Source organism: Mesoplodon densirostris, chromosome 10, assembly GCF_025265405.1.
Source record: "Mesoplodon densirostris isolate mMesDen1 chromosome 10, mMesDen1 primary haplotype, whole genome shotgun sequence".
Classification (NCBI taxonomy): Eukaryota; Metazoa; Chordata; class Mammalia; order Artiodactyla; family Ziphiidae; genus Mesoplodon; species Mesoplodon densirostris.
Genome location: NC_082670.1, coordinates 44368024 through 44393382, shown reverse-complemented (window position 1 = coordinate 44393382; position 25359 = coordinate 44368024). Strand labels below are relative to the sequence as shown.

At 43.2% G+C, this 25359-nt stretch overlaps 2 protein-coding genes across 2 annotated transcripts in view; one reads left to right on the top strand and one right to left on the bottom strand.

Annotated features, from left to right (window-relative positions):
- The window catches only part of BEND6 (BEN domain containing 6), a 57986-nt gene extending 56006 nt beyond the window's left edge, over nucleotides 1-1980 (bottom strand). Inside the window, exon 1 of the mRNA XM_060110053.1 lies at nucleotides 1892-1980. The gene's annotated coding sequence lies outside the window, so the exon portion shown is untranslated. The remainder of the gene's footprint in view (nucleotides 1-1891) is intronic.
- Nucleotides 1981-2505: 525 nt separating this feature from the next.
- Nucleotides 2506-25359, top strand: part of LOC132497793 (dystonin-like) — a 504834-nt gene continuing 481980 nt past the window's right edge. Inside the window, 3 exon segments of the mRNA XM_060111281.1 lie at nucleotides 2506-2891; nucleotides 2893-2920; nucleotides 3490-3524. Coding sequence (XP_059967264.1) covers nucleotides 2787-2891; nucleotides 2893-2920; nucleotides 3490-3524 — 168 coding nt within the window. The 5' untranslated portion in view covers nucleotides 2506-2786.

Sequence of the window (25359 nt, the reverse complement as noted above, 5' to 3'; positions counted from 1 at the left end):
GGGAGTGACAAATTAGCAACAAACAAAGAGAAAACAATGGAACCTAAATACTAAATTCTTTCAACGATTTGGTTTGCTTATTATTAGTATCGTTGAGATAACTGATGCAAAGAACAGAAATGAACGCATCTAAAAAGAAATATCTATAATCCTACTGCAGGGCAGTTAAGTATTTGCCTGCCAAAAGAGATAAATGATGTTCTTGTGTGCACTTCAAACTTACAAATAGCTGCAGCAAGACTAAGAGTGATAACAATTGTGCTAAAGTCGTAACTCAAAATCATAACTGCTATTTAGTTGCTTTCTGTTGTTATAAATGCACAGTTTGGGGCAAATTGGTTACTATGCTGTATTTGCGGTCTTAGGCATGTTTCAAGGATATTTAGGGCCATTTCAGCTCACTCACAAATTTTCCTCAATGAGAAGTATAAAGTAACGATGACCTTCCTCATTAGTTATTTCTCCCAATGTTTGCAAAAGGTTAATTCAGTTTTGTTGTTGTTTTAAATTACTCCACCAGGCCACTGTGAGGCAATGCCATACAGAATTCTTCCTTTCCTGTTGTGCCCCACAGGGCAGACTCCCAGGCTTCTCCTCAATAATCCCTGCACAGTGGATGGGAATGTGGTCTCCCACTGCAGTGGCTGCGGTATCAGGAAACCTTTGAGCTACCTGCACAAATGCAGTGCTACCTGTCAGCCCCAGAGCCAGGGACCTTGTAAGCCCATCCTGCAGGCACTCTGATTCACCATTCTCACTTTATACAGCATCTGCAAGCAAGGTCCACCTTCAAACCAGAAAAACTGAATGAGATAATGCTTATTTTGTCGTAGGAAACAAGATGTGCATAAGAAAACTCAATCCATTGTTTCCCATGGTGATGAATCTGGCATTTAGGACGTGCATTAGTCAATGCCTTTTTGAGTGTCCTTTAATGCTTACACGTGGTAATACGTTAAAGGCCTTAAGAACATCAATGGTAAGCCTTTATGCAGAGCTGAATAGTGTATTTTGTATAGTTAGAAAACCACACTGATCTTGAGATCCTACAAGCAAATAACAAAATTAAGTATTGTCATCGATTTTTAAACTGCTTTCCGGAATTTTACAAAATACTTTATTAGGACACAATTTCTTCAGTCTCCGAAATATTCCAGAGTCCACCCTAGTAGTATAGTAGCAACTCCACAAATGCAGTAATGGGTTACCTTGTCACTATAATTGCAGTTTCTCTACGCGAGCAAACAAAACAAGCAAAACCCAGCCCCGCACGGGAAAAGCCAGCACTGGCTCGGGAGCAGCAGAAGGCGACAGAGCACCGGCCGGCTGAGGTCACTGTCGCAACTGGTCCGGGCCAGGTGGCCCGGCGGCCGCAGGGACAGAGTCCACTGCAGCGCCCCAGCCGCGCCTCCCGCGTCCGCACTGCGCCAGCGGCCCCGGGAAAATCTCCAACTGCAGGATTCCTTTTGCTGATTACGAAGAAAGGGGAGGGGGCAAGAGGGAGAAAGGGAGTGTGTGCGTTTTGAGTGTGATAGATCACTGCCTCCTCCTCACTCGCCCTACAAAATCTCTCCTCAAAATATTTACAAGCCAATCTCCAACTTCCTCCAACTGCTGGTTCCTAAATCTGAAATTGCCTCTCCCTCCAATTGCACTAAAGGAGGCAAGGTTTTAGGGTCAACATGGATACAAGAGGATGTAAAGTGCCCCCTTCTCGGCTGAGTGGCAGAGTTCAAGTCTGCAGACCCGAGCGCTCCGCCGGGGAGCGCGCCCAATTCAGGGGGGACGGACAGGACGGGCCCCCCGTTCCGGGGGACCCCGATTCCCAGGAAAGGCCCTGCCCGGGGCTCACGCTTCGGCGTGCAGGAACCCCCCGCAAGCAATAGCTCACCCAGCTGCATCCTCCGAAGCCCCAGCCTCGGGGTGGGGCGCGGGGAGGTGGGAGGCGGGGGCAGCACCGCCTGCAGGCTCCAGTCGGCGCCTCGCGGTCTCCCCCTGGCTCCGGGGCGCCCCCTGTCGCCGGGCTTCCAGCGATCTGGGCACGGGAGGCTGGAGAGGTGGCAGCCCGGGCGTCCGGGAACGGAGGGGCGCCCGGCCCGTGCCCCCCGGACGGTGCGGACCGGCGGGCGGGCCCGCGGGAGGGCGCTGGGCGCTCAGGCCCTGGCGCAGCCCGCGGCCGCCGCCGGAGCTGTAGCAGCCATGTCCGCGCGCCCGCGCTGCCGCAGCCCGGCCGTGATGTCATCCGTTGAGCCCCCGCCACGGCGCCCCACGCCCGCCCCCCGCGGGCCGCCGCGTCCCCGCCCCGCCCCACGTGCTCCCGGCTTCGGGGATGCTGAGGCCGGCGGTTGCCGTGGGACGATGCGCAGAGCCCGGGTGGCCCCGTTGCCGGCGGCGTTGCCCCTCCCCGTTCGCCGCGTCTCCGGCGGGGCTACGCCCGGGGGCTGCGCACGGGTGGGGGCGGGGGCGCCCGGGGAGGGCGGGGTGGGCTACCCGCGGCCAAGTCTCCGCCAGGTCGCCGTCTGCTGAGTCATGGCCAGCGCTCCCCGCAGCCCGGGCTCACTCGCGTAGCGCGGCGGGCGCGAGTGCGCAGCCATTGGGCCGGGCGCGGGGCCGCAAGCGTCGGGCATGACGCGCTGAGCCGCGCTCGCCCGTGCCCGCAGCTCAGCGTGCGCCCCGCGCGGGTGCCTGTGCCGCCGCCCTCCAGCCCCGCCGGCAGCCGCCCCCGCTTCGCCCCGCACCATGATTGCCGCCGCTTTCCTCGTCTTGCTGAGACCCTACAGCATCCAATGTGCCCTTTTCCTCTTGTTGCTTCTGCTGGGCACCATCGCCACCATCATCTTCTTCTGCTGCTGGCACCGCAGGCTCCAGAAGGGGAGGCATCCGATGAAATCGGTCTTTTCGGGTCGTTCAAGGAGCCGAGGTAAGACACCCCGCGACGGGCTTACTCGGGCTGGGAGGAACCTTTAAGCCGATTTGGAGAGGGAAGCGCAGCTCTCTGGCTTCCGCGCTGCCGCCTCTACCCCATCCGCGCCCGCTCCCCTAGCCCAGTGCGTTTCCGTGTTTAGCGTCCCTGTCCCCCTCCTCGGGTCTGCCGGATTGGGGTGACCGCGGCGAGGCAGAGCGCCGGGAGGTGGGGGGGGAACGCGCCAGATGCTTGGTGTCAGTGTGCTTAAGCCCTGGGGATGGCTGGAGCGGAGTCCTGGCTGCGGCAGCCTCGTCCACCCCCACCCTCCGGCCGGCGCTGGAGCGTGGGGCATGGAGAGTTCGGGGCTCCCCAACTCCCCCAGAACTTTCCCTGAAACTTCTCGCGGAGAAATCACGTAGAGACCGATGGCCTAGTAAACAGCCCTCCCTGCAGGCTGTCCCCACTGCGTTAGAGGCGTCCGGAACGCGCCTTCCCGACCCTTGTCCCCCGGGTAAGTCGTCGGTGACTCGGCAGGTGAAGAACAAGGAGTTAATTGAAGTCTCGTTTTTCTTTTTTTCCCCCAGATGCTGTTTTGAGATCACACCACTTTCGTTCCGAGGTAATTTATTTAGCGCGCACGCTCAAGGTCAGAAGAAGTTCTCTTTGCTGGGTACCAATATTAATCATATGGGTGTTCAGAAGCCAGTAGGGCGTTGAATGGCGAGCATGCTACCCCCAAGCCAAAAGGGACGTGTTTCCTTTTAAGTGACTCCCCAGCATGAGTGCCCAGTGAACGGCATTGGCAGATCTCTTGTGTCCTGGAGCCGCTGTGCTGGAAGGGGTGAGACAGCCCTTAAAAGCGGTCATACCTTAGGAACTGAGCCTTGGGATGGATCTCAGCTTCCTTGACAATCTGTAAGTCTCCCGAAGCTTTCTGGGTGCAGTCAGCTGGCCGTGGCAGTTCACTTGGGTATCTAACCTCAGCTGGGAGCTTTTAGGGAGCTGGTGCAGAGTAGCTTGATCCATGTGCATTTCCCTTTAGACTTTCAAGTTTATATTCCTATTCACCCAGAAAGAGCTCCATATTTTCCTGGGGATGTCTGATGATTTTTGCAGAGTGATGGTGGTAGTGATCTGGCTTTACTAACAAAACGTGGACCATCCCTCCATAAACAGGTGACCTGGCCTCGCAGCAATTCAGTGGAATTGTTGTAGGACTAGTTCCGCTGGAGACAGACGAAAATGAGAAACACAAGCTCTCCCTGACCCAGCATTTCTTGATGGATTTCCAGGCCAACCCCCCACTTAATGCGAGATGACTGTCCCTCTTTTCCCACGAGTTTCACACAGCCAGGAGGGTGCTGGTAGCAACGCTTGATGCCATTTGTCATTTTAGCAAAGACTTCATAGTTAGAAACGCTCCATTGACTTGCCATTTACCTGAGAAGTTATTTCACATTTCATTTCACTAGTTAATCCAATGTTTTGTTGCACCCTAGATGTTTGATTGGACTCTGGTTGCTTGAAAGCTTTTACTGCATTACTATCACATCGTTATAATGCGGCACAATGAATAATTCTACATGGAGCCCCAGTGGGTGAGAACTCTTAACTCAATTTAGGACTGTAAAGAGAATAAAATAACCAGTCAGATAATCAGAGGTTCCATTGCTGCCTTTACACTAACTAGCTGTGTGGTGCTGGGAAACTCTCTCAACTTCTCAGACCTTCAACTATAAAATAGGGCCAATAGTACCTTATAGGGCTGTAGGGGGAGGGCAGGGTTTACCAGTAATCATGTTAACAAAACCCCACTTAGTTCATAGTAGCTCTTCAGTACTGGATAGGTATCATTACATTTTGTAAAATTGAATTAAAAATGTGTAAAAATAGAAGATCTGTCCACAAATCTTAAAGTCTTTATTAGATTAATTAATTCAAAGTTATGTGAAACAGCATAAGCTGTGCATGTTATGAACCAACACTTTTTGAATACCTGATTAATTTAATAGAATAACCCATTTAGAGGTGACAAAAAAATCACAGTCAGGGTGCGAACACCAAAATTTAGGATTTTCATTTTAAAAGGAGATCACCAGTCCAGTACATGTAAATGATAGAACCAGAATAAGAATCCTGTTATGGGTTGTTAGATTAGTCATCAAGTGTTTCAGCTAAAGCATAGGCAGAAAAAATGAGATAGGTCTACGTTTTGTTTCGTTATCTGTCAGTTAAGCATTTGTCCTGAGCTTGCATTTGGTTAGGAGAGCTGGGAGTGATTGTTTAATGCCATAGCTCATTTCACAAGATTCCAGGTACAGGTTGACATCCTGTGTGTGCTTCGTATTTGCCTTGTCTGCTGGGCTGGGAACATCTTGACCGCATGGACCAGGTCTCTCTTGTTTAGGGCTATATCCCCACTGCCTGGTGTATAATGGGCTCTTAATAAGTATTTATCAAATGAGTGAAAAATTCTCTGAGTGCCAGTTCTCATAACTGGGCAAATACAACTCAGAATTGGGCCAAAAAGAAAAATGCACATTCTCAGGACATTGCTCAGAATTCAACATTTGCTGAATCCCAACTCTTATTTTATCTTTCTAGACTTTAAAACATTGCCCTGGAGTTTGTGTTAAAAAATGTAAATCACTAATTATAACAAAATGTATTTGGTTAGATTTTTTTTTCTCAGAAAGTTCAATGCAGTATTAGCTTCATTTGTTGATAGGCCCCCCATGTTCCTTTTCATACCATGTTCCTGTGTTAAACTACTCAAAGAATGTCATTTTATAAGTAAAAATCATGAGACTGTTCCATGAGAATGTAATATTTCATCATTGTTTCATGTTTGCCACAAATATGACATTTTCCTCTACGGAAAACAGAGGGGATTTTTTTTCCTTCTCCGTTTCTACCAAAATGCCATTTCTAGCAGGATTTTCTCCTTGAGAAATACCTCTGAAGTGTTTGGATTCTAGCGTGTTAGAAAATTAGAACTTGTGTCACATAATGACTATTCTTCTTGTTGCTTTTTAGCAGTAGCTGCTGCAAAATAAGTATCAAAGAAAATGTTTTGATTTTCCTACACGTTATAGTCCTGTCGAGTATTCTATTCCTCATCCCAATCTCAGTCAGTAGATAATTCACTCTCAGTATTTCCATAGCTGTCAAATGAGGAAAATGGGTTTAGGATCTGTGGACTTACATTGAAATGTGAAAGAGCTTTGGGAAAGCCCTGGAACACATGAGGAAATTCAGTTAGCTCTTGGCTGCTTTACTTGGCGGAGGATATTGCTTCTGCTTTCCACACGTCAGGGAAGGCCAGTTGGAGAGGAAATTTCAGGATGTTTCTTCCCAGGTAGGGAGAGAAATACTTCTCTAGGGGGGAAACCATGGCATCAGGACTCAGTGTGCTTTGGGGAAGTTCTGCAGCAGGAAAAAAAAGCCACGTATCTCTTGTGAGGGGCTGCAGCTTTTTCCCCCTCACTAAGTGGTTAATAAACACCTTTCTTCAACTCAGTTTCTTCCTCATGAAGCTAGAAATAAATGATTCAGAGATTTATGAGATGTTTGGGAACCATAACCACCAACAGCCCCTTTTTATTTTCATATACTTGTAAACTCATCTCTACTGGCTTAAGAGTTCTCTAAATTTTAATAATAGCATATGAGAATGTAAAATTATTAATCCACTCAGCAAGGGCTCAATCTCCAATTCTCTGACAGATAAAAGGCCCAGTTAGATAGCTAGAAATATGTGCTTTGTATATGAAAATAAAATACTTGTACCATATATATAGTAATAAACAATATATATAGTGATGAGAAGTGATTTCACATCGAGATGGGACACAGTCTGGAAACCAAGTGTTCATTCTGGGTCTCTAAGAAGGATACTTTTCCTGGGGACTTAATAATGTTTGATGCTGTGACTTCACACAATGCTTAACTGTTTCCCTAGATGCCTGTGGTGAAGATCAGACAGTGACAGTCCTGATTTTAAGGAAATCTCAGAAAGTGATATGGGTAATTGAGGTACCATTAGATTACAAGAAAGAACCTTGTGAGCCCTTCAGTAGAGTGAAGACAATTACATATAATGCCCTTGGAGAATACCCAGCATGAACAGTGGTACATGATCCCTATTCATCAGCTCGGTGGAATAAGGGCAGCCTTGTTTGATATCAGCAGAGGCAGGAGGGTGTTTTGTGTCCATCAGGACTGAGTAAATATCTTCACTTCCTGTTTAAGAGAAAGGAACCAAAAGAGTTAACTCTAGTTAACTCAAGCGAGATAAGGACTCAGTAAGACAAGAACCCCCAGCTACATTTTGTCTGCCGTGTAGTGTTTAACTGTGTCACTCACAGCTCAAAGAATCATATGCCCAAAATTCTCAATGAAAGAGAGATGCTAAGTGGAGTGAATTTTTAGTGGCCATTTCTTACAAAGCTGAATAGGCAAATCCTTTAGGTTTTTCCAGTGATTTTCCACGTTATCGTAGATGAAAGTATGGTCCACACTGACCCTCTTGGCTTCATCATGTTTCCATCATGTTTCCTGCACCAAACCATGGAAAAATGGTCAGTGGAATACCCATAGTTCACAGCTTGTTGTGGAATTTGCATCTTTCATTAAGGGTTACTCAGTGGATTAGAGAAACTGATAGTTTATTATTTAGCTCTCTTTTACAATTAGGTTATCTTTATAAATAAATTCTTTGCCTAGAGTTAAATTCTAGCTCTAAGTTAGTTTATGCTAATTAAATCGGTCTAAAGTTGAATTCCACACATGATACAGGGTTCATTTTGTTTCACGCAATTATTTTAAAAACAAACATTTATTTTTTCATCCTTTATGAGGTATGATATTAGAGGATAGGAATAACAATGGGTCTGAGGTATAGTCCCTGCCTTGATGATGACTCCCAGGTCACTCCCAATATCAGTGCTGAAATTTTATAGTTACTGGTTTCTTCTGCTCCAGTAACTGAACTGACATCCAACTATGAATCACAAATCTGGTGGGAGCATCAGAGGCCAAGCTGTGCAAGTAAAGCCAGTACATTTGTGAAAAAGACAAATTCACCCCATTCACCAAAGTCACTACCGCCATATAATTTACCCTTACTTCAGCTACGTGGCAACGAAGCAGAATGCTAAAAGCAAAAGAAGAAGAAGAAAAAAGAAAAAAAACCACTTTTTTTTTTCATGCATCCAAACCTTTTAAATCCAGTCTAGATGAAAGTGGAAACAAAAGCTTTTTCGGAGAAGTCTGAAATCTTTGTCTAACCTCAAGGTTTAGGAATGACTCTTGTTGAGATTGCAGTTACGACATAGAAACAGGCTAATAACAAGTATTGGTTTAATGAAAGGATTACAGGAATAAGAGTTCAAAGTCCTGGCTTTGGGTTCCAGCTCTGCCACTAACTGTGCCGTCTTGGTCTAGTCTTTTAGGGTCTCTGAGATTCAGACTTGCTGTTTTTACTGGTAACATTAAGATGATCTCTGAATCTCCTTCAGAGTAAACAGGCCCTGTTTCTGCTATGTGCAAAAAAGCATCCTGCTAAAAAAAGGCATCATGTAAAACGTGATTCCTTCTAGGAACTGAAGGCAGGTAAAAATAAAGATATAATTAGCATAAACACAAAGTAACAAATTATGTATAGAAAAGGAATGGTTGGAATACTTCTGATGACATGATTGCTCTGGCTGGGGTGATCAGAGAAACCTTCCAGGAGGAGGTGATATTTCTGCTGCAGCATGCAGGCTGAGTAGTACCTGGCTAGACAGACAGGGGCTCAGAGCAAACCCCCAGGCCAGCAGAACCGTTTAAGAATAGGCAACGATTAAGGAAACACACCTGCTTTCAGAGCTCAGAACACGCCAATATGATTAGAAGAAAGGGGTCTTGAGATCACATCAAGATGGAAATATAAGTAGGTGCCAGCTATAATAAAAAATAATTTTTGTGTACCACTTGACAGCTGACAAAGGCTTTGACAGAACATTATTTTACTTGAGTGCCTTAGGAGGGCACCTGCTATGAGCCCTCTCAAGAGAAGGAATGACTTTTGATTTCTTTTCTAGTAACTACGGTCAAACAGCCTGATCACTCTTTTTTCTCTGTCACGGAGAGTGGAGAGTTGTGTCCTCAGCTGCAGAGGCCTGGGACCATGATTGGCTGGGGGCCTTTCTGGTCACGCCGAAGCTGTGCTCTTGCAGGGCATCGCATGTTTCAGGTCTAGTGCTCAAGCATCACTGGGTTATATTTGACTGCAGACACCATATGTCCAGGGGTATGTGACAACCTGCTCCTGTGGTCATTACAGCTCCTAATGCAAAGCATAATAAATTTGCAGGCAATTTATTATGTACAAGGCTATGTAATATATTACAGTTTTTAAAAGTATTTGAAATGTGTCTCTGCTTTTAAACTTCTTCCTTGAAGAAAATCCCTCTCCCATAATAATCTGAATGTCTATTTCCTCCTCAAATCCTCAAGCCTAGCCCTTCGCCCTCAGCCAGTGACTTCTGTCTCCTAACTCACAGAGAACAACTTCTTGCCCCTACAAACTAAGTGGCATCTTAAATCTTCCCTCCCAGCCCAAGGAAAACTTCATCTGTCCTCCCTATGGGTATTTTATGCTTATGCCATGAATTCCTTGTCTTCCTGTCTCTTGGGGGCTGTTCTGTGAGTCGTCCCCTCCTTTCTCTTCTGATGCTCCCTCTCTCCTGGCCCCTGTTTCTAACACATAAACATCATAGGTGCATCCTTTTGAAAACAATGTAAACCTCCCTATACCACCAGCTCTTCTCTTAAGAAAAGTTCTCTGAAATCTGCCACCTCCTATTCCTCGCCTCTCATTTACTCCTCAACTTAGTAAAATCTGGCTTCTGCTGCTACAACTTGAAACCACTCACCCTTAGCTCAACATTGAGTTCTAAATTGTTACATCACATATTTCCGTCTTAGGTTTAATCGACTTATCTTGCATTGGACTTCGTTGGCCACTGATCCCTTCTTGAAACTCTCCCCCACCCCCCACCTTTTTTCTCTGGCCACGGCTCCCTCTGTTCCTGCACTAGACCCTCTTCCTACTTAGATGTTGACATTCCCAACGTATTCCCTTGCTCATAATTTTTCAAACAGCTTTATTGAGATATAATTCACATACTATACAGTTCACCCATTAAAAATGTACCATTCAGTGATTTTTAGTGTGTTTACAACGTTGTGCAGCCATCACACAATTTAATTGAAAACATTTTCATTACCCCCCAAAGAAACCCCACACCTGTTGACAGTCACTCCCCATTCACCTCCCACCTCCACACCCCAACCCTAGGCAACCGCTAATCTAGTTTTGTCTTAGTAGATTTGCTGGGCCTTGTTTTTGCTCACCCTATTCAAACTTTACTTGTAGGATCTCACCATATTTCCTGTTTTAGTTCATCCTCACAGAATGGTTACTCTGAAATCTCTATGTCAAATTCAGGCTACACTCTTGACCTCGAGATACAGAGTCAGCCCTTTTCCCTCCTTACATGGATGCACCGCAGGTCTTAAACTGAACATCTGCCGCTGTTGTGGAGAGTGGTACAGCCCTTACCCCTACCTCTGCAGTTGCCCAAACTAGTAGTCTGGAAGCTATGAAAGACCCCTCCTTATCCATCCTGTCCTCTTTTACATACCTCTGGAGTCTGCCTTTCTTACCATCCTCCTGATGGTACCTTGCTTCAGTCCCTGTAACAAGCCTCCAGACAAATCTCCCTGACTCCCCACCCCCAATCCATACACACTAATCTGATAAGGATCATTCTAAAATACAGATTAAGCCTTAAAACTTTTATTAGTCAGGGAGACATTCAGATTTAAGTGATCCCAACATAAGATGGGTTATTAATAACCAAGGATTTCTGTCCTCTCATGGCAAGAAGTCTAGACATGATGTAGGCTTTTCTGCAACAGCCCCACTGTGTCACTGCTGGGGTGATTGGGATAATCCTGGCCTTTCCCTCATGGTTGCAGGATGGCTGCACCATTCCAGACATTGTGCCCAAATTCAAGGAAGGAAGGAGGGGAAAAGGGAGAGCCAGTCAAGGAAAGATATTCATCAGGAAATCAAAATCTTTGCCGGATGGAGGACTTTCCAGTTACATTACTCCTTGCACTTCACTGGTCAGAACTGTGTCACAAAGCCATCTCTCACTGCAAAGGAAGCTTGGGATATGAGCTTTCATTTTTCCTGGCTTCTGTGGTAGAGGTAGGCAGGGAGAAAAGGTTGGGTAAGCCATATTCTTTCCCTACTTAAAATCCTTCAGTGGCTTTCCACTTTCTTCCAGGTGGTAAAGTTTGACCTTCTTAATGTGACATCAGAGGGATCCCTATGCTGATGTCCTGGTGATGGTTATTCTCCAAGCAGACCATGACTTTTTGGATTATTGTTTTTGACCATGTTATCTCCAGCTAAGAAAGCCCTTCTTTGTCTTCCTTTTCTTTCTTTGGCCACTCACCCCTGACTAAAGAGGAAATATTCAGGCACGAAAGGCTAACTCTTGTTCTTCCTTCAAAACCCAGTTCAGGGCTTCCCTGGTGGCGCAGTGGTTGAGAGTCCACCTGCCGATGCAGGGGACACGGGTTCGTGCCCCAGTCCGGGAAGATCCCACATGCCGTGGAGTGGCTGGGCCCGTGAGCCATGGCCACTGAGCCTGCACGTCCGGAGCCTGTGCTCCACAACGGGAGAGGCCACAGCAGTGAGAGGCCTGCGTACCACAAAAAATACCCCCAAAAACCCAGTTCATAGGTCATCACCAGGGAACTTTCTTAGCTCCCTCCTCATAATAATGATAATAATTGAGTTTTTTTATTTGTCTCTCCTACAAGATTGCACCTTGAAGGTAGTCTGAATCCCTGGTTCTTAGCTCAGTGTATGGTACAAAATAAAGCTCAGTAAATGTTTGCTGAAGGAATGAATATATTTGATGTTTTCTAAAGTCAGTTTAATTCTCAATTCTCATGGATTCTAACTTTCTAGATATTCCTGTATCCTTCTTTTACTTAAAGGGAGACAGATTCTTTTCATTTTTTATTTCAGACATACTCACAGTTGTGCCTTAGTTAACATCCTGTGTTTACTTCAAAAATACGCAGATTCAGGCACTTTTTAAAGTGAGTTGAAAATATTTCCTGACATTTTTATTTATTATTGAATAGATTTTTATACCTCTTCAATAATAAATAGGCAAATAGTATTAACAGAGATAAAGAGGGACGTTCCATAATGATAAAAAGACTGTTCAGGAAAACATAATTATAAATGTGTATGTACAGAGCCTTAAAATGCATGGAGTAAACACTGTCAAAATTAAAGCGAGAAATAGACAATTTTGGAGTCATAGTTGATGATTTTAACATCCTTCTCTCAGTAATTGGTAGAATATCCGTATAGAAAAACAGTAAAAATGTAAGTGATCTTAATAACCCTATCAACTATCTTGACCTAATTGATATTTATAGAACGCCATACCCACTTGACTCATTCCCAAAGACAGATTATATTCTAGGCCATAAATCAATTCACAATAAAATTAATTTAAATTTGAAAGGGTTGAAATCATATAGAGTATGATCATACTCTGATCATAACATAATCAAACTAGGAATCAATAACAATAATATCTCCAGGAAAACCTCACATATTTGGAAATTAAATAACATGCTTCAGAAAATTCATGCATCAAAAAAGAAACCATAAGGAAAATTAGAAAATATTTTGAACTGAACGATAATGAAAACATAGTATCTCAAAATTGTGGGTTGCAGCCAAAGCAGAACTCAGAGGAAAACATATAGCTTTAACTGCTTATATTAAAAAGAAAGGTCTAAAATCTAACAAACTTTCAACTGTAAGAAGCTAGGGGATAAAAAAGGAAAAGTAAATGCAAAATAAGCAGAAGGAAGGAGATAATAAAAATAAGAGTAGACATTGATGAAATAGAGAAAAGACATACAGTAGAGAAAATTAACAAAGCCAAGGTTGGTTTTTTAAAATTATTTTTTAATTGAAGTATAATTAATCTACAATGTTGTGTTAGTTTCAGGTGTACAGCAAATTGATTCAGTTATATATACATGTATATTCTTTTTCAGATTCTTTCCCAGTATAGGTTATTACAAGATATTGAATATAGGTCCCTGTGCTATACAGTAGGTCCTTGTTATTTATCTGTTTCATATATAGTAGTGTGTATATATTAAAGTTGGTTTTTTGAAAAGGTCAACAAAGTTTACAAATATCAGGCTAGACTGATCAAGGCAAAAAACCGCAAATCACTGGTATGACACATGGAAGAGAGGTTATAACTACAGAACCCACAGACGTTAAAAGGAAAAGAGAATTTTCTGTACAACTTTATGCCAAGAAATTTGACAACTTAGGTGAAATGGACAAGTATCTACCTATAGGTCTCTAATTATCTATCCACTCATCCGACCTGTGCATATTTCATCATGTATTAGAACTGCTCTAACCCCCAGATCTTGAGTTCTGAAATATCTCTCTTTGACCACATATCTGCCTGTCTATGCATCTCATTGTGAGCTGTTAGTGAGTTTCTTGCTTCCCTAGGTTTCAGCCTGTGAGCACTTTCTGATTTAACTTCACTTGCCTTTCTGCTCAGTAGAGACCCTTAATCAACTCTACAGAGAAACTTTCACTGTTATTCTCACTTTGCTCATCCAGTTAGTACCTCTGCCACAATGACTTTGACAATTACCAGATCTGAGTCAATCTCTTTGACTGCATTTCTATTCTTGTGCCTAGGAGGCCTGTCCTTACTGGACAACTTCACAAAACCCAGCCATTTCTTTCATTATGTTATCCAGCAGTCATGTCTGTCCTTGAGTGTATCAGCTAGCTTCTGCTTTGTAACAGCAAACAGCAACAGTTCAAACGTGAACTATTTAGCTCACAATTCTGGGGATTGGCCACTTGCGCTGTGCCCAGCCGGGCAGTGGTTCTGGTCTGAGTCAGGCTTGGCTTATCACAGCCAGCCCTCCGTCATGCATTGTTGGTCAGCTTCTGGCTGGCTCACAGTTTGCCTCTACATGGTCTGTCCTATTCCATCAAGCCAACCCAGGTTGGTTCACATGCAGTTAGATTCAGGTTCCAATAGCAGCAAGACTGGAAGTGCACTAGGCCTCTTGAGGTCTAGGCTCTCAGCTCATAGACGGCCTCTGCTCACACGTTGTTTTGGGGAGTGGGGGAAATAGAGTCCTGATGGGAGAAGTTAAATAGTGTTGTGGCCACTTTTGCAATTTTGTAGCTAATCTTTTGATTTATGTCTAGTTTGCTGCTGTCTACTATCTCTAAAGCACTCATTGTAAGCTTTTTCTATTGTTTTCCCTGGGCAGTCTTTTCTAATACCTTCGCTTACATCTGTATAAAAATTACTTCCACCTGAAATTTTTAAGCCTAACCATTTCAACAATTTTGGGGGCTATACTTTCCAGTTTTAGAATATTTTCCATCACCCCAGAAAGATTTCTCATGCCTGTTTTCCACTGATCCCTGTTCCTACCCCTAATCTGCTTTTGGTATCTGTGGATTTGCCTTTTCTGGACATTGTATATAAGTGGAATCATATAATAGGTAGTCTTTTGCATCTGGCTTCTTTCATGCATGTTAATGTTTTCTAGGTTCATCCATGTTGTAGCATGTATCAATAGTTTGTTCATTTTTATTGCTAAATAGTATTTTATTCTATGACTATACCACACTTCATTTATCCATTCACCAGTTGATGGACATTGGATTTTCCCCCAATTTTTAGCTATTATAAATGATGCTGCTGTGAATATTTGCTTGAAATCTTTGTGTGGGCATATGTTTCTATTTATCTTGGGCAGATACCTAGGAGTAGAATTCCTAGCTTGTATGGTAAGTATGTGTTTAATTTTTTGAGGAAATTGTCAAACTGTTTTCCAAAGTGGCTGTTCAATTTAACATTCTCAACAGCAGGGTATGAGGGTTCCAGTTTCTCCACATCCTTGACAATACTTGTTATTGTCTTTTTGATCATAGCTCTTCTAGTGGGTCTAAAGTGGTATCGCTTTAGTTTTCATTTGCATTTCCCTAATGACTAATGATTTTGAGCATTTTTTTTGTGTGCTTGTTAGCAGTTCAGAGATCTTCCTTAGTGAAATGTTCAAATCTTTGCCCATTTTTATTTTATTTTATTTTTTACTTTATTGAAATACTGAGTTTCGAGTTCCATCTTTAAAAATGAAACGGGCATTTTGGACAATACATTCGTTACAGAAACGAAATAAAATGGAAAGTTCTAGCAAACCAAGTCATCTTCTTAAAGAAATTTCCTCCACTGCAGGAAATCTTGAATAGTCTCCTGGCCAGTCATCTGGAGCAATTCTTCACATAATTGATGATTTTAATTTAAAATTTAAGTATTCAAATTCTTTATATATACCTCTTAAGATTTTCTATTTTTTCTTGAGTCAGTTTGATGATTTGTGTCTTTCTAGAAATTTGTTCATTTTATCTAAATTGTCTAATTTGTTGGCCTAATAGTATTCTCTTTTGCTCCTTTTAATTTCTGTAGGGTTGGTAGTACTTTTGTTGGTTCCTTTTGTGTTCATCCAGCCAGAAAGTTGGGGTTTGCTCTCCTGTTCTGTTGCACACTTCTGTGACTATGCTTGTGTCCAGGGCCAAGTGGCAGGAAGAGAGAGAAAGAATACAATGGGAGTTTGTCCTAGTTTCTTGGGATCAGAAAGGAAGGTTTCCTTCCTAAGAGTTTTATTTTCTCCTCCTTTGGGATTTCTAATGTCACTGCTCGTGGGATTGCTTGAAAGCTGAGGCTTAAGAGAACTCAGAGAAGAAAAAGATGGGGGATTTCTGCACTCTGAGTCTTAAGAATTCTCTTCTTCACTCCTCAAGCAAGAATGAGGGGACTTTTCCTGGAGCTGTCTCTGCCTTAGCTCAGTACCCAGCTCTGGGTTTCAGGCTGCGCTGCTGGCTTGCATTCAGTCTGGGGGCTACTGGAGAGCAAACATGGCAAACTTATCACTGGTTTGGTGGTACTTTGAATTCTGGCCTTTTTACTTCAAGCCTCTTGCTACTCTTTGCTTTTCAGGATCCTCAGAAGCTACTCAGTGCATTCTGTCCAGGTGTACAGCCATGCTCAGTGGGAGGCATGTGCTTGTTCTAATTTATTATAACCAGAACCAGTTGGTTTAAAAAAAATATATTTATTTATTTATTTTTGGCTGCGCTGGGTGTTACGGCACACAGGATCTTTGTTGAGGCCTGTGGGATCTTTTTTAGTTGTGGCATGTGGGCTCATAGTTGCGGCATGTGGGCTGTAGTTCCCCGACCAGGGATCGAACCTGGGCCTCCTGCATTGGGAATGTGGAGTCTTACCCACTGGACCACCAGGGAAGTCCCAGAACCAGTCTGTTTTTAATTAGTCTATCCACCCTCCACCTTAAGCCTGTTGCTTTCCTTCTTTTATTATTTAGTTTTTGGAAAATCTCATAGCATTTTGCCATCTAATTAAGATGATGTTGGCAGAGATGTGTATTGCTACATATAACTCATGCAGTACAGAAGAGTCCCCCTATTTCATTATTATGCAGAATTTTTAGGAATCTAACTTCAATACATTGTCATTTGAAAAAAATTTCTTTTCTTTTTGTTTGGTCTCGTCATTCTCCAGATTTTCTGGATTTCCTGGATTTCCCACTAATTCTTGAAAACCAAATAGATTGAGATACCTGCAGATTTTATTTACAAAGAGAATAGAACTCTCACATTAAGAAGTAATTTAGCAGGGGCTTCCCTGGTGGCGCAGTGGTTAAGAATCCACCTGCCAATGCAGGGGACACGCGTTCAAGCCCTGGTCCGGGAAGATCCCACATGCCACGGAGCAACTAAGTCCATGCACCGCAACTACTGAGCCTGTGCTCTTGAGCCCGTGTGCCACAACTACTGAAGCCTGTGTGCCTAGTGCCCGTGCTCTGCAACAAGAGAAGCCACCGCAATGAGAAGCCCACGCACGGCAACGAAGAGCAGCCCTCACCTGCCGCAACTAGAGAAAGCACACGCGCAGCGAGGAAGACCCAATGCAGCCAAAAATAAATAAATAAAATAAATTTATTAAAAAAAAAAAAAGAAGTAATTTAGCAATAGACTGTTAGGTTTCAATAACTAACTGACCAGCTCTGGAGAATCAAATCCCTGACCTGACCTGGTCTGTAGTAGTTGCAGCGAGGAGGCAGCAGGCCTCTGAGAGCATTTCCAGCAGATCTAGATTGCGACTCTGTTGTTTTGAAAGCCGCTGTAGGGCGGCCCGAAGGAATTACAGATATATTGGGGAAGATTTGGTGAGATTGTCCAACTTTTTTTTTTTTAAGTGAGTAGTCACCAATTGAAACTTAAAATTTTTAAAAATAAAATAATAATAACGAGGTCTAATGAATTTCTCCTGTTCTGAAGTCCTTCTACAGGATCTTAACTCTTGGTGGGCATTCTGAGAATCTGATGAAAGCTCTGGTCCACATCTCCAGAAAAATTAGAGCTACATAGACGTATACTTTCTCACATACTTTCAAGTGCCTTCAGGGGCCCTCTTCATGCTCATCTGGGGATCCTAGGGAAGAGGTAGACCCCAGTTAAGAACTCCTGCAGTGAACTGACCAGATATCCTGCCTAGTTAGGTTCGCCCTGGGCAGTGCCTTGGCAGGGCGGATTGAGCTCAGGTGTGAGATGTGGTAGAAAACCTCCTGTAAATTACCCGTGATACTTGGAGAAATAGTAACTCACCAAGTTTTCCCCAGTCTACAACTTGAAATGCCAGCTCAGATCTTTTTCCTGCAGCCAGGAGGTAGGAGGTACCCTTCAGGCTGATGCGATTGCTCCAAGTTTGTTTGTTTGTTTGTTTGAACTGAAGAAGTGTGTGTTCAGGAATATATGGGGCTACAGAAGCTCCCTGGGGAGATGTTTCTCAGCCCCCCTTCATCATGCTGCAGTGATAGGGCCGCGTGAGAGGTGTAGTGGGGAGGGTCCTGACTACATAGAGAGGTGGTAGGGAGGGTCCTGACTTAGGCATTGAAGACCTGCGGTCAAGCCTGTTCCTTAGCTCACCTTGTGGGTAAGTCACTTATTATTGCTGAGATTCCCTTCTCTTTTGGTAAACTAGAAATAGCAATGCCTGTTCTTTTTTTTTTTTACGATTTTATTTGTTTATTTATTTTTGGCCATGCCTTGTAGCATGTGGGATTTTAGTTCGCCAACCAGGGATCAAACCTGTACCCCCTGCATTGGAAGCGTGGAGTCTTAACCACTGGACCACCAGGGAAGTCCCTCTATCTTTTAACAGGACCTGTGAGAATCAGTGACAGTAATATATGTGATTTTTAAAATACCTAAGCCACTCAAATGGAAAGATAAAGGGATGCATAGCATAATAGCTATGACAGAATGGCACCTTCATTCACCACGCATTTATTCACCACATTAGATGATAGTAAATACCTGTCATCTAATACCACAGGACATATTTAATTTCCCTATGCTCCTGGTTGGGAAAATGGCCCTTCTATCTCTCAAATACTTTTTAGAATCTCTTCACTGTATATAGAAGAGAGAATAAAAGGAAGTTTGGTGATACAGAATGAGGAAGTCAAATGATTTGTATGACATTTAGGTTGGAAAGATCAGTAATTGAGTAGTTTATATTCGTTTTTTTTTAACATCTTTATTGGAGTATAATTGCTTTACAATGGTGTGTTAGTTTCTGCTTTATAACAGTGAATCAGTTATACATGTACATATGTTCCCATATCTCTTCCCTCTTGCGTCTCCCTCCCTCCCACCCTCCCTATCCCACCCCTATATTAGTTTTTAAAATGATAGTCAAGGGGAGCAGGATGATTTTAGGCTCTTCTGAAAATAGTGAGATCTCATCCTGCTCTACATCCTGTGCTGGAGATGACCTAGTTATGGGGAATGATAATAGCTGCCATTTTCTGAGAGTGTGCCTATCTTTATAGATGTTCTATCTATCTCATTTAATCAGCCCTTGCCCAGTGACTCCCAAAGCTGAAATCCCAGCCCTGGCTCTTTTACTTGCAGAGCCCATGCTCATAGCTACCGAGAAACAGGAAAGTGGGGCTGAATTACAATGAGCTGAACTGGCATTTGCCCTTCCTAAGGTTCATAGGGATCAGTGTTAATTCACAGCCTTTAACCTTGAAAACTGAGAATAACCTTTGAGCTTGCTCTTCAGGACTTAGAGATAGTGGTAATTGCCATCTGAAAGCAGGGTGGGGACTCAGATAGAAGCAAGTTTTCTTTTATTATTAATTAAAATTAAATTAATTAATTAAATTTTGGCTGCGTTGGGTCTTCATTGCTGCGCGTGGGCTTCTCATCGCGGTGGCTTCTCTTGTTGTGGAGCACGGGCTGTAGGTGCGCGGGCTTCGGTAGTTGCAGTATACGGGCTCAGTAGTTGTGGCTCACAGGCTCTAGAGCGCAGGCTCAGTAGTTGTGGTGCATGAGCTTAGTTGCTCTGTGGCACGTGGGATCTTCCCGGACCAGGGCTTGAACCTGTGTCCCCTGCATTGGAACATGGATTCTTAACCACTGCGCCACCAGGGAAGTCCTGGAAGCAAGTTTTAACTTAAAGAAGTAAGGTTCTCTGAGCTCCACTTGTTAATTTTTGAAATCCTCAAAGAAATGAATTTCCATTATTTAATTTATTTTCTGAGAGTTTTTTTTCCAACATATTGGAATTTACATTTCTGAGTTCTAAGATATAGAGCAATAAGATTATAACAACATGCAAATACAGTGCATTTTCTCCATTATTGTTAGAAAGAAAAATGTGCTGGTGTTTCCACAGACGCAGTCAGTGTATTTGTTAGACTGAATTCCCCCTCATTCTGGGTCTGCTGGTTACATTACCGACGTGGCAGAACAGAAGAAAGCAAAGGCTGAATTTTAAGTAACATTCCTAGTTGTTTAGACTCTCTTAAAAATGTTCGGAATACCTAGCTGTATGTCTGAGTCATCTGCTGTACTGGGTGGGAGGTAAAATTGGGAAATTTTGGCTGGCTACTGCTGTGTTACAATTTCTCTAGAAACCTCAAGAAAATAATGGACTCAAGCATGCCTCGAGCTTTTCTTGGAGAAACTATGGCAACGGGCTTTTTAATTAAAGCTGAAGTAGTGTGTGTGGCTTAGGAAAACAGAGAGATGCTGCCAACTGATAGGGAGAGTGTACAGGAATAATCCAGACAACTAAAAAAAATTCATCTTAAATCTGTTTGATAATTCTTTGTTCTCTATATTGTTCAAAGAAATGGAAACTTTTTTACTGGATATCAGTATTTGACTTTGGAAATGTTATATATATATATATTTAAGAGAATATAGTTTCCTGATCATGTTTTTTAAGAGTAATGTTCAAATGAATTTATATTTCCTGAGTACACGTTAACCGACAGATGGAAGGCCAGCCCGGAGGGTAGCCAACCTAGGGTGGTCACAGAATGGATGCTATTTCCATTTTGATAATGGAGGTTGTTTACATGCCCCAGTGGAATGCACTGGTGGGTTGAATATCAGCAAATCAGTAAACTGTTCCCCTCTTGAGCTGAACCGTTGACAGCCCACATGCTAGAATTTATAAACGCAGAGCGTACCAAACAGTAATTTAAAAGATAGAAACTAAATGGAAAAGCAAGAGTTGCCATTTTTCCCAGATCAAAATCTGTGTTGTGCTAACATGCCCCCCTGCCCCAGTGGTGGAGAGATTTGATCATCCTCTTTGCCAGAAAGAATTTGAGTTTATGCCTATTGTTTTGGTACTTCCACTCACTCTTAAGAGTGTACCTGTTTGGAAGATGAATTGTGTAGTCACCTGATAAGGGCAGTAGCTGGAGAGGTGAGGGGCATCTGATGAAACACAATGTCGTGGTGACAAACATAAAGCTGGGGACAGGGAAGGAACCGGCTCTTATCTGGTCTCCTTGCCTCTGGTTCCAGTCCGCCTCTTGCTATACTGTTGGCAGAATTAGTTACCTGTAGTCAGATCTGACTTCCCACACTGTCTGCCTGCGAGATTAGTAACTTTTCTGCAGCCTCAGCTTCCAACCACCTCCAACGGGTGCATACCCTAAACTCAGACAAGGCTCAGCTGCCCCATGTTCACTGTCCTGTGTTTTCATACTGTTGCCAGTGCTGGAACTCTACTCTTTTGTGTGTGTGTGTGTGGTAATTCCTACTCCTACTTCAAAAGGAGGTTTAAACATCGCCTCTTTCCTCCGTTTATCTCACAATCCTCCTGAACATCTCCCTCCGGGACCAGATGAGGACCCCAGGTGTGGGGACTGACACATCTGTCTTCCCAAAGCAGGTACTGTGTACTTTTCATCTTGTTTCTCCATAGCCTTGTGTGGCATTTGGCGTGTGATGGGTCCTTACTCACTGTGTGTTGAATATTTGATGTTCGGTAAATGTTTGATGAAACGATGAATGGGATTAAGTGGGTAAAATAGTTGGAGTCACTAGGGCATATGTGAGAAAACACAAAGTACTTGAAGTTTGGTTCTGCTGTTTTCCCTCCTCTTTCTCATCCTCCTTCTCCTCTGGGTACCACTGCTCTCAGGCTGTTTTTTGGTTTCCCAGAGCACTTTCCTCCGGGTCTAATAGGCTTGCCCTACCCCAAGTGCCCCTGATCTCCTACAACACCCTTTCCTCCCCAGACTTCTACCTTCAGCTCCAGTCAGAATGCCATTTCCGTACTGAAGAATGCAGCTAGACATAATTAGGGGATAATCACGTCAACCTAATTCATTCCACGTTATAAAAGACTGACAGGGAGTCCCCAGGAAGTGTCTGAAATTTCGATTTAACAATACACGGGGTTGCTTGTCTGTTCAGATTTCTGACTGAATATATTACCTTCCCTTTCATGCAGTATATTAATGCCCTCTCTACACAGGTTTTTAATGCCAGGATTTTGGATTATGTTATTCAGTCATGACAAAGGAATATTTTGAGAGCTGCCTTGCCTGTGACCCATTTCAGTAAAATTACTGCCTTTGTTCAGCAGCATTTGTCAATAATTTGAATACTTTTTTGCATCTTCTTTTTTACGTAAATGACTGAACATTGGAAAAATGACTGCTGATGCTGGTGTTGGGATATTAAATCTCATACAGCTAATGCACTTCAGACAGAGATGTACAAAATCATCAGGTGAGGCAAGAGAATCAATTCTTAGCCTCAAATGTCTGCTCATGGAATTGAAGGCCATCTACAGTCTTTTATTACATAGGAAAAAAAAGCCAAAGCAAGGGACCTGTCTGGAATTCTCGAACTCTGTCCTTGAAGGTTGTGTGTAAAGGGGGAGCTATTACTAAGGATTTTTTATCTTATGTTTTAGTTTCTGGGCCTCCAACCTAAATATCTCTTATGTGACTTCCGCACATTTCATTTCTTCTGTGCTTTCACAAACACATTTTGTACAGAGGAGGGGCTGCCTGTAAAAGGTAAGGAAGATGTGCCTGGGTTTCCTTTAAGCTGCCCCCTCTTGGATGTTATTAACTCTTGGTTTAAACCCTTCTAACAGCTGGAATCTCACCAATACCTTTGCTACAACTAATTTAGTAGATCCCAAGGTCAGGGCCCTGTAAGCCAGGCTGTGGCATATGCCCTGGGTTGGGTACTGGCACCCACAAGAAGAGGCCAGAGGCTCTGCAAACCATCACCACTTTCCTTACCTGTTTTCCTTACCCATCTGGGAACCACCAGAGCCTAGAGGACAGCTTACTCTGGACCATTATCTTCGAAGGGCTCAGTCTAACCAGAAGAGTGAACCCAGCTGACCGAGAGAGGCCTTCCATCAGAAACCTTGGAATAAAATCAAGTTGAATAAGACCTGCCCCTACCTTTGAGGAGCTCTCTTTTTCTTCTTCTTTTTTTTTTAAATTTAATCTCACAGTGATGTGTAAGCTGATGAGAAATTTGTCATTCATTGAAGTTAGTGTGAATGCTTCCTTTCTTCTCTTCTTTGGCTGTACCTGCACTTCCCCAAGTTTCTGTGTCTTGGATGCAGAGTCAAAGTGTAAACTGGGATTATTGTGTGTGTGTTTTTTCTGACTGTACATGTAAGATTTTCATAATGGGATTGGGGGAGAGGAGAAAGGTAACAGGAAAAACTTTCTGTGTGCTGGTGTCTCTTCCCTGTGGGATTAAAGATTTAGTTTGGTAGCATTTGCTGTTACTGTTTATTTTAATAGTATTTTAAGTTTTGCATAGGTATTCAAATATTCAATAGTCAAAAATTAGAACATATAAAAATATATCAGTGAAAATTCTTTATCCCATTCTTGTCCCTCACTTTTTAGGAAATTTAGATAACCACTCTTCTTAGTTTCTTGTGAATCTTCTCATTATTTTTCTATATATGAGGAAGTAGAAATTCATTTTATTTTCCTCTTACATGAATAGTAACTGTGTATGCTATTTGCATCTTGTTTTACTCAATGCACCTAGCTGAACTTTCCATTAGGAGTATTCTATTTCTTTTTATGGCAACATAGTATTCCATTAGATGCAAGCATATAAGGCAATTAACCATCCTCCTGTTACTGACACTTGGGAATTTTCTAATCTTTTGTTGTTATAAACAATGCTTAAATGTAAAACCCTAGTCATTTCACATGTGTGCAAATATTATCTGTAGGTTGAACTCTCAGAAGGAGAACTATGGGGTCAAAAGTTATATATTTCCATTTTGATAAATGTTACCATATGGCCCTCCATAAGGGTCTGTTTTAATTATTGAGGCTTCATAACATGTTGTAGTCCTCTCTTATTAAAATACACTTTTGCTTTGCTATTCTTTTGAATGATTTCCTTCTTGCAGGTTGTCTAATTCTAAGGGAAAACATAGTATTTTTATTTGAGGCCACATTGAATGGGAATTTTGCTAAAGGAGAATGGAATCTTTATCATTTTGAGTTTTCCTGTCTAAAAACTGGTATCCTTTTCTATTAGTTCAATTCTTCTTTTGTGGAGGAGTGTTTTTCATGTAGTTCTTTCACATTTTTGGTTAAGATTATTTCTAGTATTTTATCTTTTTGGTTGTGGTTAAAAGTGAGTCTTTCTTTTCCATTATATCTTCTATTTGTAGTTCTGTACAAACTGTTGGTTTCATTATCTTAATCTTGTAATCGTCTAATGTACTTCACCATTTCATGGTTTGTAGTACTTCTCCGTGGACTCCCTTTGGGTTTTCCAGGTATAAAACACATCGTCTGAGACCAGAGATTATTGTACATCCTCCTTCCCAACTTTCACATTTCTTATTCATTTCACTTGTATGTTTGCATTGGCTAGGACATCCCACAAAATGTTAAGTAATAGTAATAAGAGTAGGTATCCTTTTCCTGTTCCTGACTTTATGAGAATGTTCCTGGGGTTTCCCTGTGAAGCTTTTGGGTTGAGATAAATACATTTTATCATGCTTCAGAAGTATCCCTCTGTGCTGGTTTACCCTTGGCCTCCTGGCTTCACCCCGCCTTTGTATCCTGTACTCTGGTGTGGAGCTGGGGCTCTGTAGACCACATTCTCCAGATGCCTGTGATAGCTGCTTCCTGATGGGATCTGCCATTAGGAGGGAGGAACACTTCCTGTCTCCTCTGCTCCTGGCAGAGGTGCCCAGTAGAGGCTCTCAGCACAGCCTCCAGCTTCTTTAGACTTTGAGAACCAGCCTCACCTCTGCTCATAGGTACAGCAGCCAGGCTGTGTCCCTCCCTGGAGGTGTGAGCCCTCCTCTGAGCCCCTGAGGGGCTGACAGTACCTGAGCTGTGGGCTCTTCTCACAGGTCCGAGCTCCAGCTTTGTGGGGCCTCTCCTCTGAGCCCCGACATTCTTGTAACCTGATTACTTCCCCTCCCTCCAGCTCAATGGGTGTTAGCGGCTTCCTGCATTTGTTATCGCTAGGTTAACGTTCTACCGTTCCAGTCCTCTAGCACCTGTTTCACCAATTCCCTTTATTTAATCCCCTCTTTTGAAATACTTTCTGCTTTCCTGAAAGCACCCAGTCAGATGACTCATCTGTTCCTGTTTTATTGAATTTTTTTTTTTTTTTTTTTTCTTTTTGCGGTATGCGGGCCTCTCACTGTTGTGGCCTCTCCCGTTGCGGAGCACAGGCTCCGGATGCGCAGGCCCAGCGGCCATGGCTCACGGGCCCAGCCGCTCCGCGGCATATGGGATCCTCCCAGACCGGGGCACGAACCCGTATCCCCTGCATCGGCAGGCGGACTCTTAACCACTGCGCCACCAGGGAGGCCCTATTGAATGTTTTTATTAAGATTGTTTCCTGAAATTTTTTCCCCAATGCTTTTTCTGTGCCAATGGAGGTGATTGTG